The sequence below is a fragment of the Copadichromis virginalis genome, linkage group LG4 (assembly GCF_057382275.1).
Source record: "Copadichromis virginalis isolate Kocher_CV1m ecotype Utaka linkage group LG4, C_Virginalis_male_GT1.1, whole genome shotgun sequence".
Lineage (NCBI taxonomy): Eukaryota > Metazoa > Chordata > Actinopteri > Cichliformes > Cichlidae > Copadichromis > Copadichromis virginalis.
Window position 1 is genome coordinate 11,727,569 of NC_140621.1, and position 26,655 is coordinate 11,754,223.

The following is a 26,655-nucleotide window of genomic DNA, read 5'->3' on the forward strand; positions in this document are numbered from 1 at the left end:
ATTAACAGATAAAAAATTAAATGACAGGTAAATTACACAGTAAAAAAAAAGAAAAAAAAGAAAAAAAAAAGAGACATTTTTTGTGAATTAACAAAACCTGTATATTAAGTACAGTGACAGTCTGTATAATGAACTACCGGAGCTTTTTTCTGTAATTTTATTTTTATTATTTATTTTGTACTTTCACTGGTCCAGCCGTTTAAGGTCAAAGAGGGCTGTGCGTGGCCCACAATGTAAAATGAGATTGACATCCCTACAGTATGAAGCCACATGAAGTACAAATATATTATATATATAATTTTCTTCCTTATGTATCAGAGTCACTTTATTTCATTACACGTGTTAACAAAATGGCTTGTTCATTCTGCAGCAATGATATTTTTCTCTGAATATACATATAGTTTTCATAACAGTCATTATTACTATATGAAAATTACATCAGTCTCAATTGTGTAGCTCTGAATCCACAAAACGTGTCAATTTAAAAAGGGGAAAAATATGGGAAAAAAGGTTAAAGACGAGGGACTGCTAGATGAATGGTCACATGTTGTATTTCAGGTTGACAGGATAAAAATAATGTGAAGGCTCATTAAGGCAGAAAAAACTATATGGTCAATTAAAAAAAAAATCTCAAATGAGTCCCTCAGATGGAAATAAAATAGCAGACATAAAAATGAACCCATGGTAATCTTTATCATTACGCCATCCTTCAGGCAAACGCAACATAATGATGTGTCCTTATTAATTCTGAGCAGCAGTGGGAATGTAAATCTGCCTATTCACAAACATCCTTTGAGAAATTCAACAGCTCTTAGAAATAATGAAAGATAATATTCAATCAGCGGTCGAGCCCAACCCAACCATAAACACGCCACATTTTCAAAAGGTCAAATTTGGCAATTGCACCTACTTGAAGCGTATGGGATTTTAGATACATTAAACCGAGACCAGACACAGTACAGCGGGGGCTTCGCAAAGTTTTGAAGAAAAACGATTAGACTAAAATTAATTAATATCCCAAAGTTCAGTTACATAAGCTTCAAGTTATCAAAAATGAGTTTGCCTTAACTTCATCTCCAGAGAGTTATTTCTCTTGTTATTTTTTCCTTCCCCCCCAAATTCTAAAGAACTGCTGACTTACAGCAGCTCAGGCTTTTCTCAGATCTGGACGAACCCCCTCCTCCACTTTACATTTTTGTGTCACATTGAGGTTTTCTCTCTCTCTCTCTCTCGAGCACCTGGCTTTTGTACAAGTGACGGCAGCTTTTTGTTTTTCTTCACTGTCACCAGAGTCTACAAGTCAAGCCACCCCTTGTGGACTGGGAGTGTACGCGCCTTCTCATCTCCTCCTCCTCCTCTTCCTCCCTCTCCTCTGCTCTTCGCGCTCGATGAGGTGTAGCGCTATAGCTCGTTGCGAGAGCGGGATATGCGAGGGCCTTTCCTGATCTCTTTCCTCTTCTCCTCCTTCCTCCTCCTCTTCTCCTCCTCCCTCAGGATCTTCTGGAAAGCCTCGGCTGTGTGAAGCACCTGCGGCAGATAAGAAAGGGTGCGGGGAGATCAAAGTCGCGATGTGAGAGAGGCTGTGTTTTCTTAGAGAATTTCTACGAAAAACAAAGCAAAGATCTGCATGTGTTTCTACTCCTGCTGGTTGCAAAGGTGTACCCAGAGAGTCTCCGGGGTATTAAGAAAGCTGTTACCAGGTATCAGGCTAGAATAATAATGGATGATGGCAAAGTGTAGAACAGCATGTACGCAGCGTACTCACATCATCTCTCTCTGTGCGGTACGGGTTTATAAAGTCTGGGGATTTCTCTGTTATTCCCAGTTCCTGTGACATCTGCAAGGTGAGCAGAATAGGAAAGATGGCAGAGGAAAGAAAAGAGGGGGAGATGATACATAATGCTTGCTTCAAAAAGAGCTAAGAAACGTCACATCACTTATGCTACAGCTAAGAAGCGCTTTGATGCAATTTAAACCACATTCCTTGTGAGTATTAGAGCTCATTCTTCATTATTTACCGCTCATGGAGGTGGATGAAATAGAGACGAGGGAGTCGGAAACCAAGCGTGGGGTTAAGCGAGGGTCGAACGCACACTTTTAGGACGCAAAACTGCTGCTGCTGCTTCGAGCCTCAGAATTAATCCACTTCATAATCCTCTTGGCACATTGCTAAGGTCACAGATTAATCCTGCAGGAGTTTAGTTCATTAACCCGCACATTAAACAAGGAAACACCAGTTAGACGCCTTTGGTCTTTAAAGTTTAAAAGGCCAAATTTCAATTTCTACAGAAATATCTGACACGCTGGCTGACACTGATGACTGATAACTCCACACTTACATGACATGAGATTGCATCACTCTTCAAACCCACCAGGTTTCCAGAGAACTGTCACCCTTTTTTTTAAAGTCATTTTTTCCTGTTTGGTATAGCTAATGATGCACAGATGGCACTTCTGCTGAAAAGATAACCTCTTGTGGTTTATGAGAATGTGCCTTCTGTTTAACGTGTGGCTAAAACTGATCTAGAAGCCACTGAGCAGCCACTTTGAAATGCAGGTGGGCAGTTTGGGCAGTTATTGGGAAGCATTATCTAAATTCATTTAAATTTCAATAGCGAGTGGGAGATAAGAACTGTATTTATAGAACAAAACAAATCTGGGGGAAAAAAAACCCTCGATATTTGAGTATTGTTTTCCAAAATAAAAGGTTCTTTCCACCCTTCCATCCCTTGCCATTTACCCAGGCCCACCTCCCTCTCACCAGCCACTTCCTCCAGCTCTTCTGGGGTGACACCGAGGCGTTTCCAAGCAACTGGCTCCTTTTTAACGTGGAGGAGTAGTACCTCTATTCTGAGCCCCTCCTGAATGACCGCTCTCCTTATCCAGTCTGTAAGGGAGAGCCCTGACACCTTTTGAGAGAAAGTTCATTTCCACCCCTTCTATCTGCAGTCTCATTCTTTCAGTCGCCACACGGAGCTTGCGGGCACAGGTGAGCGCAGGAACGTAGGTGCTCCGATAAATCGACAGCTTCGCTTTTACGCTCATCTCTCATTTCACCACAGTGAAGCAGACTCAGAGTCTACATCACTGGTGATGCCAAACCGATCTGTCCGTCAAGCTCGCCTTTTGCTCCCACTCGTGAGCAAGACCCTGAGATATTGAACTCCTTCTTTTAGCCAGTGCAGCTTTTTCGCTTCTGGAGATATTAATCTACTACCATCGCACCATTATTGTTGCTTTTGCAAGAATCTATAGATTTCAGAATTCGCTGAGCCTTAAACACGCTGCCAGGGATAAGGCTGGATATTAGGAGCCGAAGAATCCCTGTAAACCTCAACTATTCTTTTGCTCTGTGCCAGACACATTTACATCACTGTGCTACGGTTTGTAACGCACTGTTTTCTCGCTGTGTTTTGAATATTTCCATTATATCCTCCTGCAGAGAGATGTTTTCTTTTCTAATCCAAGGCGTGAGCTGAAGCGGCGGTATGCAATCACTGCAAGATCAATCACGCTGAATCTCATGAAACTTAGTGGAGCACTGGCAAAGGAAGAATTAGGTAGTTAGATTTTGATCTGAATCATTTTCTTTCAGCTTTTGCAACAACTCTCAGTCTTCAGCGAGACGTCGACAAATCTCTTCTAAATCCACACGATCGAAATGAGAAAAAGTGAAACCAGAAACATTTTTTTTGACACCCTTAATAAAAAGGCTGCGGCAGGTCTTACAAGTGTGAGGACGTGCTGGTGGGCTCCTCCTGTGAAAACCCCCGTCTGGTTACAGAAGTTCAGCCCCCAGCGCAGCAGGCCGCTCCAGTCGGTGTTCCGGTCGTAGTAGTGGTGGACGATACGGGGGAAACGCAACGCCACGTCGCCAAAGAACGCCGTATTCTCCACTACGTGGGAATAAGCTGCAGGACAGAAACAGAATATGAATATGCACATGTATATAGCGCACGGTGAAAATGATGCTTAACAGAACAAAGGGAGGAAAACAGCTCAAGGTTTTACTGGGGGAGCACACTCAGACCGCACTGAAGGGGATAAAGATGGGATGATGAACACCAGGCAGAAGTGGGGTTTTTTTGAGATGGGTAACAGAGCGTAAGACAACCCAGGCAGAGGTGTTGGAGACAGAATCAGTGTGTGAAAAACACTCGAGAGCAAGAGAGAAGGCAACAGCTGAGATTTAAAAGCGAATCAGACCTTCTTTGATCTTATCGTCCATGGGGAAGGGGTCATCGGGCTGCATGTTGGCCGCAACCAAGACCTGTCGGGAGTCCTCCAACACCTTAAGAGAGAAAGAGAGCTCAATCTCCAGGGTTATGTACTCCCATCTACGTGCTACGATTGTTATTCTTATGACATTTTACACACCACCTCCCACAGACGTTACAGTCAACGCGTGATCTGTGTGGACACTGCACAGAATAGATACGCTGGCTCACACACACGCAGACGTATAGAAGTGCTGACGATGTTTTGCAGCCCCCGAAGGTCGACTCTGCTCGTTCTCCTTGAGAGCGATGCAGATACACGCATAGCTGCCCGCTGGGAAATGGAGGCCTACAGTAAAATCACAGCTCCCAGTCTGGTGCAAGTGAATGGCACCTGTAAGCAGCATGAATTCAGATTCAAATGAAAAGCGAGCTCACGCGCTGCTGAATGCGGTGGATTTTAGAGCTTTTGATTCTCTATTGAGCTACAAACGTTCTTATCCTTCAATTTGCTGGAAACACCAGGCAGGTCGAGCTTCAGAGCGCCTGCTCTCTGATGCTAGTGGCCTTGTCTGTGCTTGACTTGCTGCTTCCCAGGCACTATATGATGTCTTACACACACACATACACACTGTACCTTGAAGAGCCCTTTGAGCATGATGTCTATGATCTTGTACTGCTGGTTGATGTCGTTCAGCTCTACTAGATTCTTGAGTGCATTCAGCTGATCTTTCCTCTTGGTCTCAAACAGCCGCTTGTCTGACAGGAGGAGGTCAGGAGGACAAACGCTCTCTACATCAAGAGAGACACACCCGTGAAGATGCTTAAGTTCAACACTTAGTGACTTGCACACACACACACAGACATCAGCGGACAGCATTTGGCGGCAGCTCTGCACGCCGTCAGCAGAAGGATACAGATCTCCAGGTTGGAGTCGTGTCTCGGTCGGTGCGTGTCGGAGTCTGCCGAGCTGAGTGCGGCAGCGGCGAGCGCCAGGACCACTGCACCCACACTCCGCATGGTCAGCAGGGGGTGGCAGAGAGGCACTCTTCTGAAAACAGGGATGATGAGCCATCAGACATTGTTCCACAGCAGAATATTGTCACACAGTCGCCTGATTAGATCCTTTCAGCTTGCCTGACTCGCTACGCTTTCACATGGAGCCAGCAAACACAGCTTTCTTCTCCATTCATTCATTTTTCTCCTTCCAGAGCTACTAGATGGGCTCGTGCTCTCTCGTGTGATACTTGTGGAATATGTGAAATACGGAGACATGTTGGGGATAAGTGGTCAATATAGAACACCAGAGGGTAGCCGGCATTTGAAGAGGGCCTCCGTATGTTCCTTTTAAGACACGTCTGATGTCTGGCACTTGCATAATCCCCAGAGGAACTTTTACAGTCTCTGTAGCAGGTGCCCGGTCTGCTCTTGCCCGTCCTCTGCCCTCTCTATTCAAAAGCGGCGGTCTTCTATATCATTCTGATCCTGTCGCAACTGTCCCCGTCCTCCAAGGCTTTTTTCTTTTTTTGGTACGTTTCAAAGGGAGGCATGAAAGTGAGAAGATAAATACAACAGCTAAATATAGGACCTCATCAAAGGAGGATTCGATGCGAGCCAAAAAATAAAGTTTTTTTTTTTTTTAAAGAAAACATTAGCAGAAAACAGAAGTAACTGGAGGCAGGGAGAGGACATGTAGATGAAAAGCTACAAGATATAATTCATCTAATCCATGCATAATTTAGCAGGGGCTCCATCAATGATACTATCAGAGGGATTCAGTGGGGTACAGATAGGATGGAGGGAGAGTAATATTAGGAGAAGCAGCGGGGGGGAAGAGGAGGAGAGGAGGGAGGGGCGTTGGAGCGTTTGGAAGAAGGGGGTGGGGTAGAGGAGTTGGAGACCCTGAGGGAAACAACAGCTTTCCTGGTGAATATTTCATCTACCTTTTGCTAAGGCACAGCGGTGAAACCCAAAGACACACAGATGGGAGAACTAGTGCAAGATAGAGGAGGCGGCTGTGGAATGACAGATAATGAGCACGGGATACTCGATTTCTGCGCTGACTGGATTAATCTTTACAAACCCGGGGTGCCTGTTCTCAAATCTCAAGGAACGGGAAAGGGAGCAAATGTTTCAGGGCGTGAATATTAATTTAGACTAAAGTGAGCACCCTTAAGAGAACTTGCTCCAATCAGAACAGGGAAAGAAAGAAACCCCATCTGCTTCTCAACGTTGCCTGTACATCTACGGCACGCTGATAACGCAGACAAACAATGAGCATTTCATACTGACTCATTCTTCTGTTTAACGGCAGCGTCGGTGTATTATTTCCGGAAAAATGAAAGCAGATTTTTTTCCCCCTATTTCATTTTGGCTTTCCCTGCCAGTCTCTGGGGTCATTTATTTTAAAAATAAAACTCAAAAACAACTTTGTTCATACGGAGTCAGCAGAAACCGGCGTTCCTGCAGACAGCTGAGTGAAGACAATGTTCGATTAAGGCCAATTTGTGCATTCTGAGAACATCTTTTGGGTAGCTTCCCAGCTTTCTGAGAAATGCTGCACTAAATATCCTTAAGTGCTGGTCGAAAGCCTCAATATTTCTCGATAACAGCCAGAGACGGGTGGGGGTTCTCTTTCTGGTAGTAGCAGCAGCTTGTCGGGTTATTTGATGTTCCTGTGTGCCTCCTAGCAGGCAGCCATGTAGCTCTGACAGATATTTATGAGGGAAAAGGTCATCACCGTCAATACGTATAACCAGGAGCTGCTGATGTTTCCGCACAGAGGGGCAAAGTGCTGAGGCCGTAAGAAGTGATGTAGGAAGGGCATTAAGGCAGGATCAATCATTTCTAATGTGGCACGGGCAGTGCAGAAGTGCATCCATTAATTGTAAACAGGCAACCCTGATTACACAGGATGGGCACGTCACTAATTCCAGGGCACTTGGCTCGGTCCTGAGTGGAACTGAAAGGAGTGTGAAGCACAAAACTATGCAAAAATCATCATCTGCTGACATTAATGTTAACTTTAAGCTCCCCTTAAAAATGATGCTGCTCTGTGAGAGAGAACTTACACAACAGTCATTGCCTGCATCCCTGCACCCCCAGCCTGTCTTACTACAGGAGTAAAACCAGCTGAGGGGGGGAGTTCACCTGGCCATCGCCATCATGTGCTGCTCAAAAGGGATCGTCAGATCCCTGCAGGGGTTCTCATCGGTCTTTAACCAACCCTTTTCTTTTTTTGGTGCACATATAAACAAAATTGATCTCAAAGCAGTGCATGCACTAGAACACTGTTAGGACAACCCAGCTGATCTGCAAAACGCTTTCTTTCATATTCTCCCCTGCTGAGTCCTGGAATGAAGAAACTTCAGGGGAGATGTTCAGCATCCAAGGTGGGAGGCTCGGTTCCGAAGCCGTCTGTCCCTCCGGCACTCGAGCTGGTGAGATGTGTCGGGGAGGTCTGGAGGCAGAGGCAGAGTGGTTCTTGCTGAAGTCGTGTGAGCCCACGTAAATCTCTTGGCTTGGAGCTGCTAGCAACAACCTCTTTGGGGCAAAGAGGCTGAAGTTTGATTTCCTGTGTGGGAGATCCAGGTTCCAGCTTTGTCAGTAAAGTAGGTTACATTATCTAATCACACGTGAAGAAGAACCGCTCTGACTGTATTGTTGAAAACATGTATCCAATTTTCACCAGTGTGATGAAAGATGATAATCTTCAATCAAGGAGGAGAAAGAAGTCCGACCCGCAAACAAGCCTGCTCTGCAGCATTCATTTCAAGAGCCACAGCTGACCCTTGAGGTGAACAGCGCTCCAGAGAGGATGGGAAAAAAGCAAGATGCCTTTCAAACAGCTGGATGTGCAGCAGGAGTGGAGCCCGGTTCCCCTCAGGCTGCCAGCCTGCTGTGGGAGGCTTGAGGTTCAAGGACTGACACATCATCTCTCTCTCTCTCTCTCTCTGCTTCCATCCTAGAGGCTCTCCTTCTGTCATCATTCATACAGAGGGACGGACATGCGTAATGGTGATGGTGGATAAAGACTGTCACATGCACCATCAGCTACAGATTGTTTACGGTAATTGATTGCATGTCCCCTACCTGACCTGGCTTCCCACAGCTGCACGGCTGTCTGTACCCAACTACTGAGCAACTATTTATATTCTAAACGGAGAATTACACGCTTTTTGTATCTTGGATGCACGGCTACATACAGTGGTATTATACACCAACATCTCAATGATATACAACTATTTATAGAAGACTTCCCAACTAGGGGCTCACTTTTGTAAATTAAGTATTTAAAGTCGACAAATCGATGCCTCCTGTCATCGCAGCTGTACGCTCCGGCGGATCCGCCAGCCAGCCAGCGGCCAGCACAGCAGATTCCCCGGCAGATAGAGCTCTGCTGGACACTACAGCCACCAAACTCGAGGTCCACTCACCGTATTGTAGCGAGAAACGACAGCGCCACAAGGCAGCGATTAGCGAGCGGCGTTTGCTCCAAAGTAAAGAGTGCAGTTGAACCTTCTTTATCTCCGCTCCGAGCGTGAACAAAGACAGAAAAAGAGCTCGGCTCGCCGATGAGGTAGACGGGACAGTGAGTTTGCTCTCCTCTGGATCCTCAGGTGACAACAACGGAGGTGGAGGCGTTCATTTACATGCGGCTCTCGCTGCTCCACTCTGCCAGTGCCACGATCGCACCGGCTGGCTCGTCTTGGACGAATGACAGCGAGCGGGCGCTAAACACGGAGGAGGAGGAGTGCGGTTTCCACACGGAGGAGTTAGAGGGAGACACCGCCAGAACGTGGGGATAAGGGGCTGCGTTCGGTTTATGCTCAGTTTCCTCGGGGATTATGATGCTGTCCAGCCACGCTATAAACTCCCGAGGTATTTTATAAAGATGGCAGCAGGGCGGAGTAAGCGAGCATGTTAGGTAGTTTATTTGCAGCTAGGGTTGGCTATGCTAATGAAAACTTGCCTTTCTGGAAGCTGGCTGTGACAGCAATTTAAAAGTCAACTGGACGTCAAAAGGGACTGTGCGATCATATAAGAACCCCACCATTGCCACTTAATGAGCTGCCAGTGAGAAGTAAAGAAACACACTGGAGCTACCCGATGGTACAATGAACGATTGATTTTCTTGCAGTAGCCTAAAGCCTGAGAGCCCATCAGTGGCCATACAGTTCAAAAATAGACCACAGGAGACGTTTTACCCTGCAATTATATCCCACATGGCTCTCAAGCACTTCGCCGACAGCTGCTCTCTGGCAGCTTGTCCACCTCACAACCACTGCCACACACACCAGTGGTCTACAGGGAGTCGTACTCCCATCACCTGACACTTTGAGAAGGTGTGGATGGGGTAGAGAAATTCACATTAATGTGGTTAAATCCTGGCAGAAGAAACTCTAGGTGGGAAAGCGAGAGAGTTAATTCCCCGAACAGAGCTGCTCACCTGCAGCTTAGACAGTGTTTTTTTTATTAGCAGTGTCCTGGTCTAAAAAGATTCACTCTCTGCCTGTAATAGGCTGTTTTAACATTTCTCCTTTAACGCCTTCTAATTGGCTGTCCCCGGCAAACAGACGGTCTAGATAAATGCTAAATGGACTTGTTCTTATATAATGCTTTGCGACTCTACTCTAGCACTCAAAGGGCTTGATACAACATGCTTCATTCAGCCATTCACCCCCTTTCATACATGTACTTTTGTCTACGCCCGGTGCTTTCTACCTAACATTCACACATTCATATCCGATGAACGCATCAGAGAGCGACATGGGGTTCAATATGTTGCCCAAGGACACTTAGGAATGCAGACTAGAGACTAGAGCACCCTCTGATAGAACCATCAACCTTTCCATTATTAGATGACCAACTCTACCAGGCTTCTGTGTTCACAGTCAGAGCTCTGTGCCTGAGATGACCATATTAGGCATATCCTGAGTACTTTTTTAACCGTGAGCACCTGGTTCAAAGGGGTTAATGTATATATGCTTAATATATTTTAAACTTTGGGCATGCTTTATAACAACAATAACTACTATTGTAACATTGCATATATGATGGAAATATGTTAAAGTACAAAAATCATTTTCTTAAGAGGAAAGGTTGATTAGCTTGTCAGTGCTACCACATCAGACAAAAAAGCAGCAACGTTGACCTGTAACAAAAACAAGTGATTTATTGATGCACTTATAATTCAAGATGTTTGTTTTCTTTAACACTGCTGCAAATATGAACTAGCTTCTATGAACAAATGCATGCAGTCAGTCAGATTGCTAGAACGCTGTGAAACTACAGGTTGTATTGTTTTAGGAGCACAACAGAAACAGTCAAACGGATGCAACAAATGAGCAAGGTGAAGAACTTTCAAAATCGATGTCCTGTCTAAAGCACAAAGTCAGACAGGCAGAGGGGCACGTCTCCAACATGTCTGAAGATAAGCGTCAAGGAGCAATGAGCAAAGTGAGAGGGGGCAGTGGGCGTGAAGATGAAAGATAGAACATTTAAATTAAGAAACAAATTGAAACTGCTACCAGCTTTACTGAGCCTGAATGCACTGTGTTTTTAATGAACTACTATTTCCACGTATATGTTGTGTATTTGTTTATTATTAATATTAGCAGAAAAATGTGAGTAGAGGGAGTCAGCCAGCATGACAGATGACATGCTGACTATGAATGTACAGTAGAGCGTGTGTTGTTCAACACAGGCATCTATTAAACTGCCAGTGAAAAATCAATGAAGATGCTGATGTTAAAGTACGAGTTTCCTAATGTGCTTTACTGTGTGGGTTACTGCTTTCTGCAGCACTTCCTGCTTACAGAGGCATGTTCAGAGGCTGTTTGTGTTAGCAAAGTTCAACGGTGTGCATGTGTTTCACTTCACGTGAAGGATACAGGACATCGTGGGACTGACTGTGTCTGCAGCTCTCATCGGGCTCTCCGAGTTCCTCTATCATGTTCTTCACTTTCTGCTTGTGTTCCTCTCTGGGTAGAAGGTCTCTGCTCTGGATTTGAATGAACAAAAGAGGAAAAACAAAAAGCTTCCTAGGGTTAGAAGGACCTAACACAAGAACCTTAAGATCTTGAATTTTGAAATCCATGAATCCATCCATTAATTTCTATCATTTAACACTGAGTCATTCCCAAGCCAGCTGAGACCCAGGATTCTTTCCAGCGAGTCCCAGGCCTCCTCCTGGTAGGACATGTTTCGCAATATCTTGCCTCAGAGGTGCTCAGGAGGCATCCTAGTCAGATATCCAACCCACATCAACTAGCTCCTTTTGATGCGGAAGAGCAGGAGTTCTACTCCGAGTCCCACTTGAATTACCAAGCTCCTCACCCTATTTTTAAGGGACAGCTCAGCCAACCTTCAAGGGAAAATCATTGGTTATGGATAGATATTCTGTCCATAAAAACTATGAATGGAGAAGTCCAGGACCAAATGGAAATGAGTCCCACTTATTGCCAGAAATATGAACCAAGCTATCTCTGCAGGTGTACAGGGACCGAATGCCCTGTAACAACAGGCCAAACACCCCATGCTCCCAAAGCACTCCCCACAGGATACCCCAAGGGATGCACAGAAAACCCGAAAACTTCTGAAAACAACATAATATAGATTTTACAGGCATTCCATTATAATTATTTCCTTTTTAAAATTATTATTAGTGGATTCCACTAAAATTGCTTTGGATGAAAGTTTTTAGAATTTTTGCCTCACAGGGATTACTTGCACATAAACAGGAACTCATTATTTGAAACTTTGCCCATGTTACACCTCCAGCATTGTAAAAATATATAAATATGTATGACAGATGATAATGAAAAGCATATTAAGTTTGAAAATCTGTATTTCAGCTGTCATAAGCATATGCACAAGCAGAAAATGTGCATAAAGCAGCAAACAGGACTTCAGTGAAGATGCAGATGTGTACTGTAGGCAACAGGGAACAGTGAAAGTTTGCCACAAACAGCAACAAGAACAGAAATCTGGGAGAAAAATATTCACAATCAACAGAAAACTTTCCAAACATTCAAAGTTTGCAGAGTTTTCCCTGCAGTTATGAGCAACCCCAACACAGAAACAGACTCACGCTGCAAGATTTACTATTCGTCGTTGTTCATGCGGATACAGCCAGAACCTGGCCTGAGCTATAACTGATCAGCTCTCTGCTGAAGCCAAGGTTCAGAGACTTCTCTAAAGATCATTTCAAAGTATGTAAGGGAACCCCGACACGTATGTGAGTGGGGTTTTTTAAAGTCAAAGTCAAATCAGTTTTATTTGGCAGCAGCTGCTGCCAGTGGTGTGTTCAGGATGAGATGGAAGGCAGCTTAAAACAAGGGCTGAAAACTGATAAAAGCAACAGGTGAGGCAGAGGTGGAGCTAATAGGATCAATACAATTGGGAGCATTAAAAAAGGAAAGGAGGAAACAAATAAATTCACTGGGGAATGGAAAAAGCTAACAAGTAAATACTATGCCTGTATGTATTCTTGCTCACTCCTAACACTCTTCAAACATGTCCACAACCAAGGTAAAGTTCAGATTTCTTAATGACCACTTTAAATTAAACTTGAAACCCAACTTGGGATGGAAATGAACCGATTCCCACCCAACCCAAGGGTTTTTGTAATTTTGTGCTAACAACTACTTAATGTATTCTATCAGGCGATTGTTTCCATTAACTGTTTTTACAAAAAGGAAAACAACCTCAAAGAGTTTGGTGCACTATGAAGCACAACCTGAATGATGCAGCACCTTTGCAAGAACTAAAGCATTTGTGTGCTTCAAAGACTTGCACTGAAACATTTAAGACCTATGCAAACCGAAAATAGGACAACTTTATTCTGTGCATAAGTTTTGAGAAACTCCTCATTTCTCTTTTATTTTGGTACAAAAATGGGAAATGGATGCAGTGATTCATTGAAACACGTGAAAACATTTATGTAAATACAGTATATAAGGTAAAAACAGAGTCTGTACGAGTCTAATGAGCTTGAAAGTCAATATTTGGTACGACCTTCATTCTTTAACACAGTCTGATCTCTCTTAGGCAGCTTTCTTGTCATTTCTTTAAGTAGTCTTCATTAATAGGCTTCTTGAAGGATATTCAAAGCTCTTCTTTGGATGTTTCTGCCTTTTTGTTTTGTTCTCTGCTTAATAATGCTGAGGTCCAGACTCTGGGGAGGCCAATCCATGACTGATAGAGTTCCACTGTGTGTTCTTCTATCCAGGTTTGCTTTTATTGCATTAGCAGTGTGTTTGTGATCTTTGTTATGATGCAAAATTAAGCCGTTGGCAGTCAGATGGCATTGCAAGGTGGATCAAAATTTAATGGTGTTTTTTCTGCGTTTATAATTCCATCAATTTTGACAAGATCTCCAACACCACTGGCCAAAATACTACCCCAAACCATGACAGAGCCTCCACTGTATTTAACAGGTGGTTGTAGACACTCACTTTATAGGATTGATGCTCAGTCCAATTTCTTCAGCCTTTTCTTTCTGTTTCTCTTCATTAAGAATGGCTGACAGCCACCCTTCCACTGAGACTATGTCTGATAAGGCTTCAGTGAACTGCAGATGAATCAACTGAAGGTACAGATGCATCTCTGCAGTCCTGTGTCAGGGTCTTTGCTGGATTTTATTCCTCTTGTTTCTTAAAAACACGACTTTCAGACACTGCTCATCTGCTGTAAATTGTTTTTTAAATCTGAAACTTGTTCTTTTGTCCTCCACTTTCACAACTTTTTCAAGGACTTACTGCAAACATTGTGGAGATAAGTTTTCAGCTAATGCCTCTTCGGGAATCATCATGAAAAAAATACTATTTTATTCCTGTCAAACTGTCTTATCTTTGGCATTTTTCATAGATTCAACTAAACAAGTGGAACAAGTTATCTGTTTTTGCAACAGGCTGCTACTAACAAATGGCCTAAAGATACAATTTAAATAGATTCTTTGCAAAGTTGTCTTTTATGTGCAGACACAACACTGGTTCATCCCTTGAGTTTGGTGCTTGAATGATTCATAGATCAGAGTATTAGGATATAAAAAAACCCAATTAAAACAGTTCTCTGAAAATGGTCAAGTACAAGGACTGGACTGAAAGTGAGTGAAAAAGTAACCAATGTCCAAAGAAAAACTCGAAAGACCTTCAGAAAGCCTGGAGACTATTGCTCTAGAGCACTTTGAAACATTAGAGAAAGCGAAATACAAAGAAATCAGGTGGCTCAAGATTTCGGTGCACTCCTTTATTTTGAAGACCTATTCATTAGAAATCTGTATTTAGGACTACTTGGGAACCAGGTAGACTGAAAAATGTTGACTGGAAACAACAAACCAGGGAATGGAAGCTTGCAAACAGAAAAGGTGATATCTGCTGACTGTATGTGCATGCAGGCACACCGGTGCTCGTTATGTCAGCTTTCATGGGGAGGAAACAAGAAGCAAAACCAGTGATCTGAGAATAGATCATTTATAAATATGCACTTCCTTGTGAACTGAAACTTCACTTTAGTCCAAAAGCTAGATGAACAAAACCTCTGAAAACTGTGAAGCTCATCTGTGAAAATGTATGTGAGAGAAGAGCAGCAGAGATGCCAGGGGACAAAAATCACACTGTTTGTGAGACCGTTAAGAGAAATGCGTCACATTGAACCCTGCCTACCCTAACCTGTGTCACTGACTTAAAAAAACACACATATAGATATACAGACACACTCACACACAACCACACACTCATACACACCTACACAAGCCACAGACGCATGTATTCACACACTTCACGATTGCCTGGAACACAGTGCACTGGGAGCTGCAGTGTATGCCATCATTCTGTCACTCCTCCGACTCTGAGCCACTTTCAGAACACCAAAAGCATTTCTGGTCCTGCACACGATGCCATATTAGAGCTATGCAATCTGATGTGGCCCCTAATCTTGAGGCGAACCCAACTGAGATTTATGCATTTGCAGCAAAGCTAACTAGGGTAACAGGAATATTCACCTCACGCGGACCGCACCCCCCCTCCCCCCCACCCGTGCAGAGAATACACCATCTTGAGACCAGTTCAGACATAATAAGAGCGATTTGGCAAATGATACTAACGATACAAAGAGCTTGTGCCAGTGATCACAGTTGAGGAGAGAGAAAGCACAGTTGTTTCCATCAACTTCTTTTTTAAACTCAGTTCACCTCTGTGATCTGTGGGGAAAATAAACTGAGTAATTTCAGCTATTCCGCTAACATCTGTTTGGCTGGCAAAAAAAATTATGCTGCAATCTGCAACACAACAATATGATGGGTAGAAAAGCTCTGCAAATAAACCACAAATATTTCTGTGCCTGTCAAATTAACATAACTCCACCAGCTCGCTCTTTTTTAAATGTCACATGTCTGTCTGATCCGGTCCAAATTTAGTCCATCTTTCCTGGAATAAACAGAGTACAGCCATGAAACCCAGTGTTTTAAAACACTCTTGCTATACGGCCCAACAGCTTTGATATTTGGTTAAAATGTAACAGGCTGTCACAAACACTTGAAATCATCCACGTTTTCAATCACGTTCTACACTGGATTAAGCGTCTATTTCATTTATGAATATCTAAGGTTTGATTCTGTCACACTGTTTGTGCTGCATGGCGACCTTCTTCCTGCAAGCCTGTGGCCAAAGAAAGCATGACTCAAAGCAAGAAGGATCTCCGTTAAAAGCTGCTGGTCGTCTGAGGAGATTGTGAAGGTGTTGATATGAGTGTAAATGGTTGTTTCTCTATGTGTCAGAGGCCATGCACTGGTCCAGTACCCACTGAGATGCTCCTGACCCTATCTGTGATAGAAAAAGGGAACTGAAGAGATGTCCTTTTACTTCTCAAGCTGATTAAGACATTTTTATCTAAAGGTCTTTTCAGCAACTTGAAAAGATGACTTTTAACCTCTCACTTTTCAGACAGATCTACCAATCATCCAAGTCAACCAGTCATTTTTTCAATAAGTCTTTTGCCATGTTGGGAAGTTTGATTGGTCTGCTGTGCTCTGGGATGGAGAGGAGAGGCCCAGACTGACACGAACTGCAATCATATTGTTAGCTCACAGTTCAGTAATCAGTTTTACACACACAACAGTTACTTAAAAATATAAACCTAAGTTTTAATTAGCCACTGAAGATGCATTTATGCTTTATAGCATTTATGGTTGGGTTTGGCTGTGAAAAGACGAGTGGAGCAGGATGCTCAGCGTTTGTCTTTGCAGCAGGAGACTCTGCAAAGTCATCTTTAAAATAACGACCAGGAGGGAAAAAAAGAAATGTCTACTTAGAGGCAAACTGATTTTATTGTAATTTAATGCTTCGCAGTGATAAGATTTAATACTTGGAGATAAAGAGATGGCAAGTTAATTCTTTAGAGTTTGGCTTTCAGGAGGTAGTGAGACAGTAATCATTTGAAATCGCACCCTGGCTTGTCAGCTCAAACTGCACTTAAACATTTACACACTGACAGCCTAAATGTTTGCTTAGGTGGTTACCCGGGTTGCAAACTTCATAACAACATAAACTACACATCGGGAGAAAAATTCAGCAACACACGCTTGCTTACCACAGAACGACTGAGTGATGAAAAGCGTGCAAAGGCAAAATCAACATCACAATGCGTGATGAATATTATAATTATTTGAATAATTCAGTAGGCTTGTTTGTTACTTTTCTTCAATCTTTTTCCTGCTGGGAGTCGTGATTAGTCGCTTTTGCATTTCTAATGAAAAACTGATTTTCACCTTGACTTGAGGTGGAATGTATTGTGATTCATGCTCGTGTGGGGCGGGCTCGACTTATTATTTGCCATTTGCTGCTTTTATGTATTGTACATGTTCTAATCTAAGTCAAACACAAACATTGGTCATGATCCAGATTTATACTCGATTACTTTTTGAGATGTTGAAATACGTGAAATAACTGTTTCAACTGCACAAACCTACCTGGTCTTCCACAAACACATTTCCCCTCAGTACAGTCTGCTTGTTTTGATTTTCACAACATATAAATACAAACTGATTCCAGCTAAAACTGAACTTTGTATGATTCCTTTTCTAATTAATTCATTTGAGGAATGAACAGATCCACAGGTAACTGAAGGCCTGTTGTTGTGTGATTATCTCCTATTTTATCTGTGTGAGCATACGTGTGTGTGTGCAAAGGTTTACCTGTGTCAGCAGCAGCCTCAGGGCCTGTTCTGCTTCCTTGCTGAGCTCCTTCACCCCCCTCCTCTCCACTCCCTCCATCACCTGGAGCAGGTCAGGCTCCCGCAGCACTGGTGTCCCGCTGTCCTGCAGCAGCTGCGGAGAACACAAGCACAGATGCAGAAACACATGTACACGTACGCATGCACGATCCTGCACAGATGTACATTACTGTGCAGTAAAAAAAACAAACGCTGCTCTAAAACCATTAACTTGATTATCATATTAAACCTCGGGGACATCAGTGTCAACAAGTGCACTGGAGAGGCAGCAAAAAGACAACCTCCAATAGGTGGTGGTGGCCACAGGCTGCTCCTGTCTTTGTCCCTCCTGACTGATTTTTATTTTGTTCCGCTTTTGTTAAAATTAAGAGTCTTTCATAAATAATGGCATGAATATTTTTTTTAATTATCATTCAAACACACCAAATAAGTATTTGCATTAACTTTGCATTGAAAATAAGTTCTCCTCAGTACACATGACTGATTGGTTGGCTCATAGTTTGGGACTTTTTCGGTTGCTTCTACCTTTCCATGTAATCCAATGATGTCTGGAAAAATGTGAGCAACACTGTTTCTTTTCCTTCTTAACAACCACTGTATGTTTAGGTTTGTGGACAGTGAATTTCAGACCAAGTGAAAAACAAGCTAAATATTTAAAGTGTTTAAACTCGTGTCACAGTGCTGCCTAACTCCATTAAATCTGCTTCCATTTTGTTTATTTGTGTTGGAAGGACAAAGTCACACGCTGTCCCAGATTTTTCACAAAATGCTTTAGGTCAGACATTTTTAATGCAGCGGGAGGCTCACAGGGCTCCAGCTGACCAGTAGTTCCAAGTAATCCCACAGTTCCAACCCCGAGCTGAATGAATAATAAATAAAGTGAGCTTACAGACATGGTAATGACTTTTCTTTTATTTTGATTCGCTGTATTGTGTCAGGATGGACTGCACTGTATTCACTTGGATGTGATCTAAATGCTTCTTTGAATACTTCTGCTATCAAATATTTATTACTTGGATTTGTATTTGTGTGTGTGTTTGTAAAGCATCTTACAAGTATGATGAATCTGAGAATGGCAGGGTGCAGAAGGCAGCTCTGTCCTGAGCTGAGCAGGCTGTGGAGGAGGAATCGACTCCATGGCTGACACACCACATGCTTGGCTGCTCCACACACACACACACACACACACACACACACACACACACACACACACACACACACACACACACACACACACACACACACACGCACACACGCCTTACTTAGATCCACTCAAGACAAACCTGTTGTTGCTGCACAGATATTGTCCGAATAAACAATGGCATGTAACCTTCACATATGCTATTTCAAGTTTAAGTTACAAAGTAAAAAAAAAACAACTCAAGACTTGCTGTAAATTCACTTACAGTTGCTTTCCACAGCTGTACATGTCATACTCATAAAACACTGCTGTTTCTCAAATCTCCTTCAAATATATACATTTGCAGTTTTTCATTTCTTTCTCTGTGGACGTGTGCACATTATCCTCACTCACTCCCTCTTTCCCCATCTCTCTGTTTGATACCTGTAGCGGGACTCTTTCTCTGAAGGAAGCCCAGCAGGGAGCTCAGACAGTTGACTGAGGCTCGCAACAGCAACTCGTGCTTCTGAGGAGAAAGAGACACATTGAGGTAAAACATGAGATTCGCAGAAGAAAAAAAAAGAAAAAGAAAAAATATCTCTCAGCTTTAAAATGTCAAATCGCTGCAAGCCAGGGAAAGAGCAGAATGTGAAACGTGTGCCTGTGTGCTCTCGCTCGGCAGAAATGGGCGCGATGGCAGCAACAGATGAATTGGGGGAAGAAACACAGATATCTGCTCTCCAACAGACGGAGATGCAGTCAGCAAAAGAAGGGGGGTAAGAAGGGAACACTAGAGAGAGTGACTGAGTGATGTTTTAATAATGCATGTCTCTCCCGCAGTGTCAGGGCTTACACTGAGCACTATGTAGTGTCCAAAAATACTGAAGTAGGCCACGGAGATATATAGATGACAGTGGAAAGTTGGACTATAATCCATAAGCAGCGAGGAGCAGAAAGCTGAAGAAAGGAGTCAAGAGGATGAGCTGGAGTGAGCGCGAGGGAGCTGAAGTGTGCAGAGGTACGAGAACGCTTAGATGAGAGGAGGGCAAATGAGGACAGGAAGATAAAAGGAGAGGTTAAAATGAGAGCTAAGAACAAGCAAGGAGAAAGGGAGAGCAGCGCAGAGTCGAAAAAAGTATGTGTGGGAGAGGGACTCTGGAGCTGCAGTGAGTCTTGCTGCTGCTGAATCGGAGCATCGAGAGGAAAGACAGCAAAAGGAGAGGAGGAGAGTGGGGAACTCATATCAGCTGCTGAATAGCAGACTACAGAGCACTGAACCATAGAACTGAAACTCAGTTCAGCACTACAGCTTCTTACAGAGAGAGGAAATGCTGCTAGTGTGGAACCAGAGGCTGGTATACTGCAGCACAGAAGAAGAAAAAACAAGTGCGGGCCTGACACAGAAACCACCCAACAGTTCCACATATACAATACAACAGAATAAAATTACTTTATTGTCCACATTAGTGGAAAAATTGTCTTTGGATCATCAAGTCAATCGATTCAAATCAAGCACACATTCATACATATAAACATGTGAACATTCAATTCCATTCAAAATACATCACATCATCTTATTCAGTATATTAATTGCTTTATGGCACAAATGATCCCTTATATACCTTTTTAATAGCTAGAGGCCTCCTATAACTCTCATCCTACAAGAAAAGCCTATAGAAAATATTCTTCATGATTTCTTTGACAAAGAAATCATCTGCTACTCTTTTGGGTTAGTCATACTTTAGACCGTTTGTTTCACCACCAACATGTAATAACAATGTAGAGACGGACGTGACTGCACTGGATCCGTGTGCAGTGCCGCAGTGCTAACTGTTAAATCAATCGGCATCTCATTTCCCCACACAACTGCGCTTGTGAAAGGCAGGTTCACTGTCATTATGTAAAGATTTTAAAGATTACCTTTGTGTTACTTCTGCTGTGGGATAAAGGGCAAGGGGAAGTGTCAAAGGAGCGATGGGGGGGAGGGGGTTTCATAACATGAGCATTTAAGTTGTCATTCATATATTCTTTATTGTATCCGGCGATAGATCGACACCGTTAACGCATTTGTGAAACCATGTGCGTGCACACTGGTGTTTTTATTCCATTTGCTGCATATGTGCATGCGATTTATAGAAGGCGTGCAGCTTTCTCCAGTTTTTCATTATGTACCTCTTGCTCACAAAGCCACCATTAAAGACACAGTTTTACAATTAAATGTCCTAGACCAGCTAGCTTAGTAACAATTGAGACAGCACACTGGGTACTGCAGCGCTCGAGCTTTCATTATAACACAGGGATTTACTGAACTAGCTTGTTATATTAATTCATACCCTCCATAAGCAAGAACTGGGAAATGCAACGCTGCAGTGAAAGTCTTTCTCTCTCGCGCACACACACACACACACACACACACACACACACACACACACACACACACACACACACACACACACACACACACACACACACACACACACACACACACACAAAACATAATTACTACTTTTTCAACCATTACTTCAAATTTACCCTAAATGGAAACCTACCCTGAAATGTATGACTTACATCATCAAGAATTATCCAGACTCCAGAAGCGAGGCAGATTTACACCCACACAACATGAGTAATATAGTAATCTTTTACCACTGCAGATTTTACATGTGCTTCATCACACGTCCCCTGCACTATATGGGGCTTTTGTCATTTTCTCTAACTTGTGCCTTCTTGTCTCCTCTGCCTTCTTTCCCGTGACCTGAAAATCAATCTCGGTGTGCCATCATGAAGGATGTCTCAACACCTAAAACGAATCAGCAGGAGAAAGGAATGAGGAGAGAAGAAGCTTTGCTGGAGAAGTTATGATCCAGGATATGACATGTGTATCCTATGTGGAAGTTTGTTTATGCTTGATGCAGGGAGGTGTGACAGGCAGCTGGAACACGGAGGAGGAGGATTCCACAGATAAGTACACCTTCATGCTAAACTACGGGGAAAAAAGTCTGACATCTGCACGTTACTGACACACTGAGCTGGTCTGTGCACGAAGGAAAGATGGAGGAAATGATGTGCAAGGAGGTTTAGTAAGGAAAGGAAACAAGGATGTACAAGGCAAGCAATAAGAAGGGGGCCGGTGTTGGTCTCTTGTTATCACTGATTACAACAGATGATAACAGCCTTTAGAGCGTGCCAGCAGGTAGGGGAGGGTAACGGCCTAAAGGCAATATGCATGAGCCTGATAATAGCCATTCAGCAGGCTGATAACAGGCAAACTGGATATACAGACAGACAGAGGACAGCTTATAACAGGCAGATATTATTCAATCCCTGCAATCAAGCAAGATGGCATACGACATGTTTTCCCAGTTGATTTAAAATGCAGAATATAATCCATGGAGTCAAACCCAGGAGAAAGCCACAACTCCAAACCGCTGAACCACAAGGGAGCGTGATACAGAAGACATAGGTAATATATCTAACTATATAGTGAAAGTTTTAAAGTAGTAGAAAGCTGTTAATTCTGGAAACTGATTGGATTACTTCCATCAAGAAGGCTATGTGATTGGCTTGGTTTGGTCTGTTTGTTTGTCTCTTTGTTAGCAGGTTTGCTCAAAAAGTTGTGACACATTTGCAGGCAAATTTTACCACACCACCTCTAGGCTAAAGGGATTAAAATGATTTACACTCTGGATCCAGATCCAGGAATTTTGGGAGGAATTCTTTAACAATGGCAAAATTAAACGTTTGGCCAAAAACCTGTGAATCACTGTCATAATGTTCTCAAGAAAATGTTACAAACTGAACCGGATCCAGATAGCTTTTTGTACCCATACACTCAAATCACCATATCAATACAAACCTACTCATATTCAAACATGCTAATACCTGCAGAAGGAGTCCACTGAGAGCAATTGAGAGGCACTGCGCCCCTCTGGAGCCAAGTGGGTACAAAGCACCGTCTTCAACCCCAAGAGGTCTGAGCCCAACCAAGCCAGGACCAGAAGTCAGACACACAACTTCCGATGCCAGGTCAGTATCAAGCAGAGCCTGCAGCAGCCTCAGGTAGCTGACTGGGAAGAGGGAGATAGAGGAAAATTGTAAATGTCTGAAAAAGCAGAGCAAATAAAGAGAATGATGGAATGTCTAAGCAAAGGAGGGTGAAAGAAAGAGAGAAGGAAAATAAATGTGGAAGGCAAGGCCACAGAAGAAAGAGGTCCACAGCACAACAGAAAGCAGCGAGTGTGTGAGTAAAAACTGAAAAAGATGGTAACAATCATGGAGCAGAGGGTGCAAGAGTACAGCTGAAAGGAACTGAGAGCAATTTTTTTATAAGAGACGTGAGAGAAAGAGAGGGCAAGAAGTTAAAGATGTCAGTGCCAAGTACATAGAGAGAGAGTGCAAGGCAGAACGAAGTGAAGGAAACTGAAGGAAGTTCAGCGAGACCCAAGTAGTGATGGAGAAAAAGCGAACAACAGGGGTAAAAAGACTCCTAAAACACAGTGGAATCCAAACTTAGTGCTGCCAGCCATCTGAATCCCACTTAATGCCATGTACACTGAGATTAGAGCCCTGTGAGGGAGAGAGGACTCAATTAGTGGCAGAAGAAAAGAGGGAGGAGAGACAGGCCAAAGAGATAGAGAGAAACGGGAAGAGTTGGAAATATACGGGCAGGCTGGGAAGAAGCATAGGGGAGATAAAAATTGAGAGAAAGACAGAGAAAGGACGCTGAGTGACTAGAAAGAGAGAGAGGCAGGCAGAGGGAGGGAGCCAATACATCACAGCAACTCTGACAGGCCACTTATCCAGCTGACAGACAGAGATGCAGGAGCAGCAGGGATGATCTGTCTCCCAGTGCAGCAGTGGGATTGGGGCCACTTAATATAATGAAAGTGTGTGAAATGCATGGTTTGGTTAGCTCCACTGAGGATAACACATTGACTTTACGTATGTACATGTAAACCAAGCAAAGGTGGACCCCATTAGTACCCTCTGGTTTGCACAGTATATGGACAGATGTTACATTAATCAGGGATGCCTAATGCTACTCATATGAACACAGGTATCTTGGTCTTATGGACCTCCCGATGTTTTCATAATTGCGTTGGACAGGGAAACCGAGTAGCACAAAATTCTGGAACAGATGACTCAAGACACAAATCTGGAAGAATAAAAGCAAATTGAGGAAAATAGAAAAACACCAGCCAACCACAAATGCAGAATTTTCAGCCAAGTTTCTTTTGTATTCTTGGGTCACACACTGTTGCTATAATTTCAGCACTAATGAACTGTTTTGCCGCCGGCTGTCTGCATGGGATGAAGACTTGTAAAAACAATCAGTAAAATTTGGTCTCTTACTCAGCAGGAGACTGTCTGTGTTTCTCTTCTGAGTAAGGAGTCGCTGCACAGCTGTGTCCAGACTCCAAGTGATGCTCTTACGGACCTTAAATAATAGAAAATGAGAGAGAGAGGGTAGAAAATAAGAGAGAGAGGGGAGGAATCAGGAATATAACAAGATTAGGACTGAAATCTTTGTGAGTTAAAATGCATTATTATCCCTGCAGTGCCGGCTGAAAGCAAAGAAGAAAGCGTGTTATTTTGTACCACGGCCTCACTGAGATATGCATCAAGCAAATCCAATTTCTGTTTTGCATTCTGCCCCTATATCTCAATCTATACCCTACTTTACATTATGCTGTGTCTTGCCCTTGACTGTATGAAGTTGTATCGTGAAGTTGTGATAAGAGCAGAGCTGAGCTGTTGTGTGTACCTGAGTGGAGTGAACACGCTGCAAGGTAATGAGGGAGGACAGGAGTAGATGGCAGCAGCACAGCAGGGCCAAAGGAGGACAGGCTGATGGAGAGAGGGATGTGGCAGAGGAAGAGGAGGAGGAGGAAGAGGAGAAGACTGTCTGCAGCTGGTCCATCAGCCCGCTGTTAGAGAGCAGCATGGAGACAGCTGGGAAAGAAAAGGAACAGTGTCATCACACTTTAATGGGATGTGTGCTTCTGTTTCACTACGCTGTGCGTGGGTTTTGATAGCAGCTGGTCCTTATGACTGCAGAGTGACGTGCTGCAGCAACAGACCCACAACAATGCAAACACCTGTGAGGTCTTTGTAACATTACTAAGTGAAAATAGGTTAAACTATACTGTTCTCTATTCATAAACACTGATATTGCTGTTTTACCATATACATGTGGGCAGGCTGAATAATTTAAACAATGTGATAATAGAACGATATGACACAAGGGCAACAAGATGCAAACAAAGCATCACCTCCAAGTGCTAAAAAAATCCCCCCAAATGAAACAATCTTAAAGTAATCATATGTTCTTTTCGCTTTGAAACAGAGTAATGTGTTCCTTCTCCTTTGCACCATCACTGAAATAGTGTCTAGCCTGAGGCTGAAACAGGTAGCTGTAAACTGATCACTAGTGATAATGAAGGCTGAATACATAGAGAGGCTGCAGGAGAAGCTGCAAAGTAGAGCGCCACAATTAATCGAACTTTAATCCCAATTTTGTCTTCCCATAATTAAATGAGCATGATCGAGCGATACTGAAAAAGCGCACTTCGCCAATAGAATGCAAAGCAAAATTAAGCGCTCCCTAAATCACGTGCCTGCATGTGCCAGTTTCCTGGAATAACACTACACCAAAAGATACACATGAATATGCAACAAAACTCAAATGTCTGGCAGAGCAGAGAGTGAAGGGCTTGTCTCTAGAATCTCTAGATCAGGTGTGGGGGAACTCCAGGCCTCAAGGGCCGGTGTCCTGCAGGTTTTAGATGTGTACTTGATCCAACACAACTGATTTAAATGGCTAAATTACCTCCTCAACATGTCTTGAAGTTCTTTAGAACTAATCATGTGATTCAGGTGTTGACCCAGGGGGATGTCTAAAACCTGCAGGACAGAACTTATTCAACTGAACTGTCCGAAAAAATACTACAGACTCAAATCGTTAGATTTTTATTTGTAAAACACCAAATCACAACAACAGTGACCTTAAAGCACTTTATATTGTAAGGTAAGAACTCTAGAATAAGAAAGAGAAAACCCAGCAATCAGAAACCCCTTATGAGCAAGCACTTGGCGATAGTGGGAAGGAAAATCTCCCTTTTAACAGGAAGAAACCTCCAACAGAACCAGATAAAGGGAAGGGCAGTCATCTACTGCAAAAAAACTGCAGTATATTGAGGCATGAAACCTAAGAAAGCTACATCGTGGTTGCTAACGTAAGTCATCCAACATGAATTCAGGCATCCATAAAAGTGCAGCTGCGCATGCATCCAGCTCACAAAGACGCACTGAAATCACAAATGCAATCGCACTCCACGTGCAGTAAAGACAGTGAATTACGAACACTTCAGGAAAATGGTCAACACACCGGACAAAAGATATGTCACCCCCTCGCACAATTATTCCAAAGTGGCAACACCTGTGCTGTATGCAAACCTTGGAGGGAAAATAAAGCCGTCGAGTACTTTGCTAGGGGTTTTATTGACAACTGTTAAGTCTAATTGTTGAATGTTGCCATTGTGTTTCTTAAATTTGTACAGTCTTAGTTTAAGCAGTAGGATCAAAGCCATCCCTTTGATCCTGACCACCTTTCCAGCCACTCTGTGCTGGGGGAGGTTTTATTGTAGATACATCCTATCTGAAAGATCTGTTTCTTTTGATGTAGTAATGGATCGATCGACTGTCTTGTTTTCTTCATGATGAATAAGTCTCTAGAATTAGCGGGGTTTGTGGAAACACAGACCCAACAACAACCTTTTTATTTTGCTTCTAGAGATGCACTTAGACCAGGTGAACAAACACCTTATTTGTCTGCAAAGATGAATTTACGGATTAATTAACAGGAACAGAACACAAAATAAAGGTGCCCTCTTGCTCTGCAGGGCATTTTCTTTTTAAATCTATTTTACTTTTTTCAAAGAGGTGCACTGTATTTAGGTGAATGAGGACAAATTTTATTTTGATGCAAAGATCTGTACATATATGGAAACGTAATATCAGCGTTCGGTTTACGTGAAAGTGCAATAAAAACACATTTATCACTAAAATCAATGAATAATCGGACAA

General features: G+C 43.0%; 2 protein-coding genes across 5 annotated transcripts in view; both read right to left on the reverse strand.

Annotated features, from left to right (window-relative positions):
- Nucleotides 1–161: 161 nt before the first annotated feature.
- Nucleotides 162–8,819, reverse strand: ccdc134 (coiled-coil domain containing 134). Of its 2 annotated transcripts, none has more exons than XM_085453569.1 (7): nucleotides 8,654–8,711; nucleotides 5,135–5,265; nucleotides 4,855–4,976; nucleotides 4,207–4,291; nucleotides 3,730–3,911; nucleotides 1,766–1,837; nucleotides 162–1,527 (listed from the first exon to the last, which is right to left on the reverse strand). In XM_085453569.1, exons 2-7 carry the CDS (start codon nucleotides 5,235–5,237, stop codon nucleotides 1,402–1,404), a joined length of 690 nt encoding a protein of 229 aa, XP_085309695.1. In that variant the 5' UTR covers nucleotides 5,238–5,265; nucleotides 8,654–8,711; the 3' UTR covers nucleotides 162–1,401. The 2 variants fall into 2 exon arrangements, with proteins under 2 accessions (XP_085309695.1, XP_085309696.1); XM_085453570.1 differs by having other exon boundaries at nucleotides 163–1,527; nucleotides 5,135–5,268; nucleotides 8,654–8,819.
- Nucleotides 8,820–10,550: 1,731 nt separating this feature from the next.
- The window catches only part of mei1 (meiotic double-stranded break formation protein 1), a 64,183-nt gene continuing 48,078 nt past the window's right edge, over nucleotides 10,551–26,655 (reverse strand). For all 3 annotated transcript variants that reach the window (XM_085453565.1, XM_085453564.1, XM_085453563.1), the window contains 8 exons: nucleotides 24,335–24,522; nucleotides 23,923–24,007; nucleotides 22,453–22,637; nucleotides 19,015–19,096; nucleotides 18,504–18,610; nucleotides 17,413–17,544; nucleotides 11,111–11,226; nucleotides 10,551–10,644 (listed from right to left, as the gene is read on the reverse strand). In XM_085453565.1, the coding sequence (XP_085309691.1) occupies nucleotides 10,599–10,644; nucleotides 11,111–11,226; nucleotides 17,413–17,544; nucleotides 18,504–18,610; nucleotides 19,015–19,096; nucleotides 22,453–22,637; nucleotides 23,923–24,007; nucleotides 24,335–24,522 (941 nt within the window). In that variant the 3' untranslated portion in view covers nucleotides 10,551–10,598. The remainder of the gene's footprint in view (nucleotides 10,645–11,110; nucleotides 11,227–17,412; nucleotides 17,545–18,503; nucleotides 18,611–19,014; nucleotides 19,097–22,452; nucleotides 22,638–23,922; nucleotides 24,008–24,334; nucleotides 24,523–26,655) is intronic.

What these genes read in the sequence shown, in the direction of transcription:
- ccdc134 (XM_085453569.1), bottom strand. Translation starts at nt 5,237, where the DNA reads ATGCGGAGTGTGGGTGCAGTGGTCCTGGCGCTCGCCGCTGCCGCACTC. An exon ending in CGACTCCAACCTGGAGATCT is followed by an intron (nt 4,977 to 5,134) that starts GTATCCTTCTGC and finishes TCCTCCTGTCAG; the next exon opens with ACAAGCGGCTGTTTGAGACC. An exon ending in GGACGATAAGATCAAAGAAG is followed by an intron (nt 3,912 to 4,206) that starts GTCTGATTCGCT and finishes TCTGTCCTGCAG; the next exon opens with CTTATTCCCACGTAGTGGAG.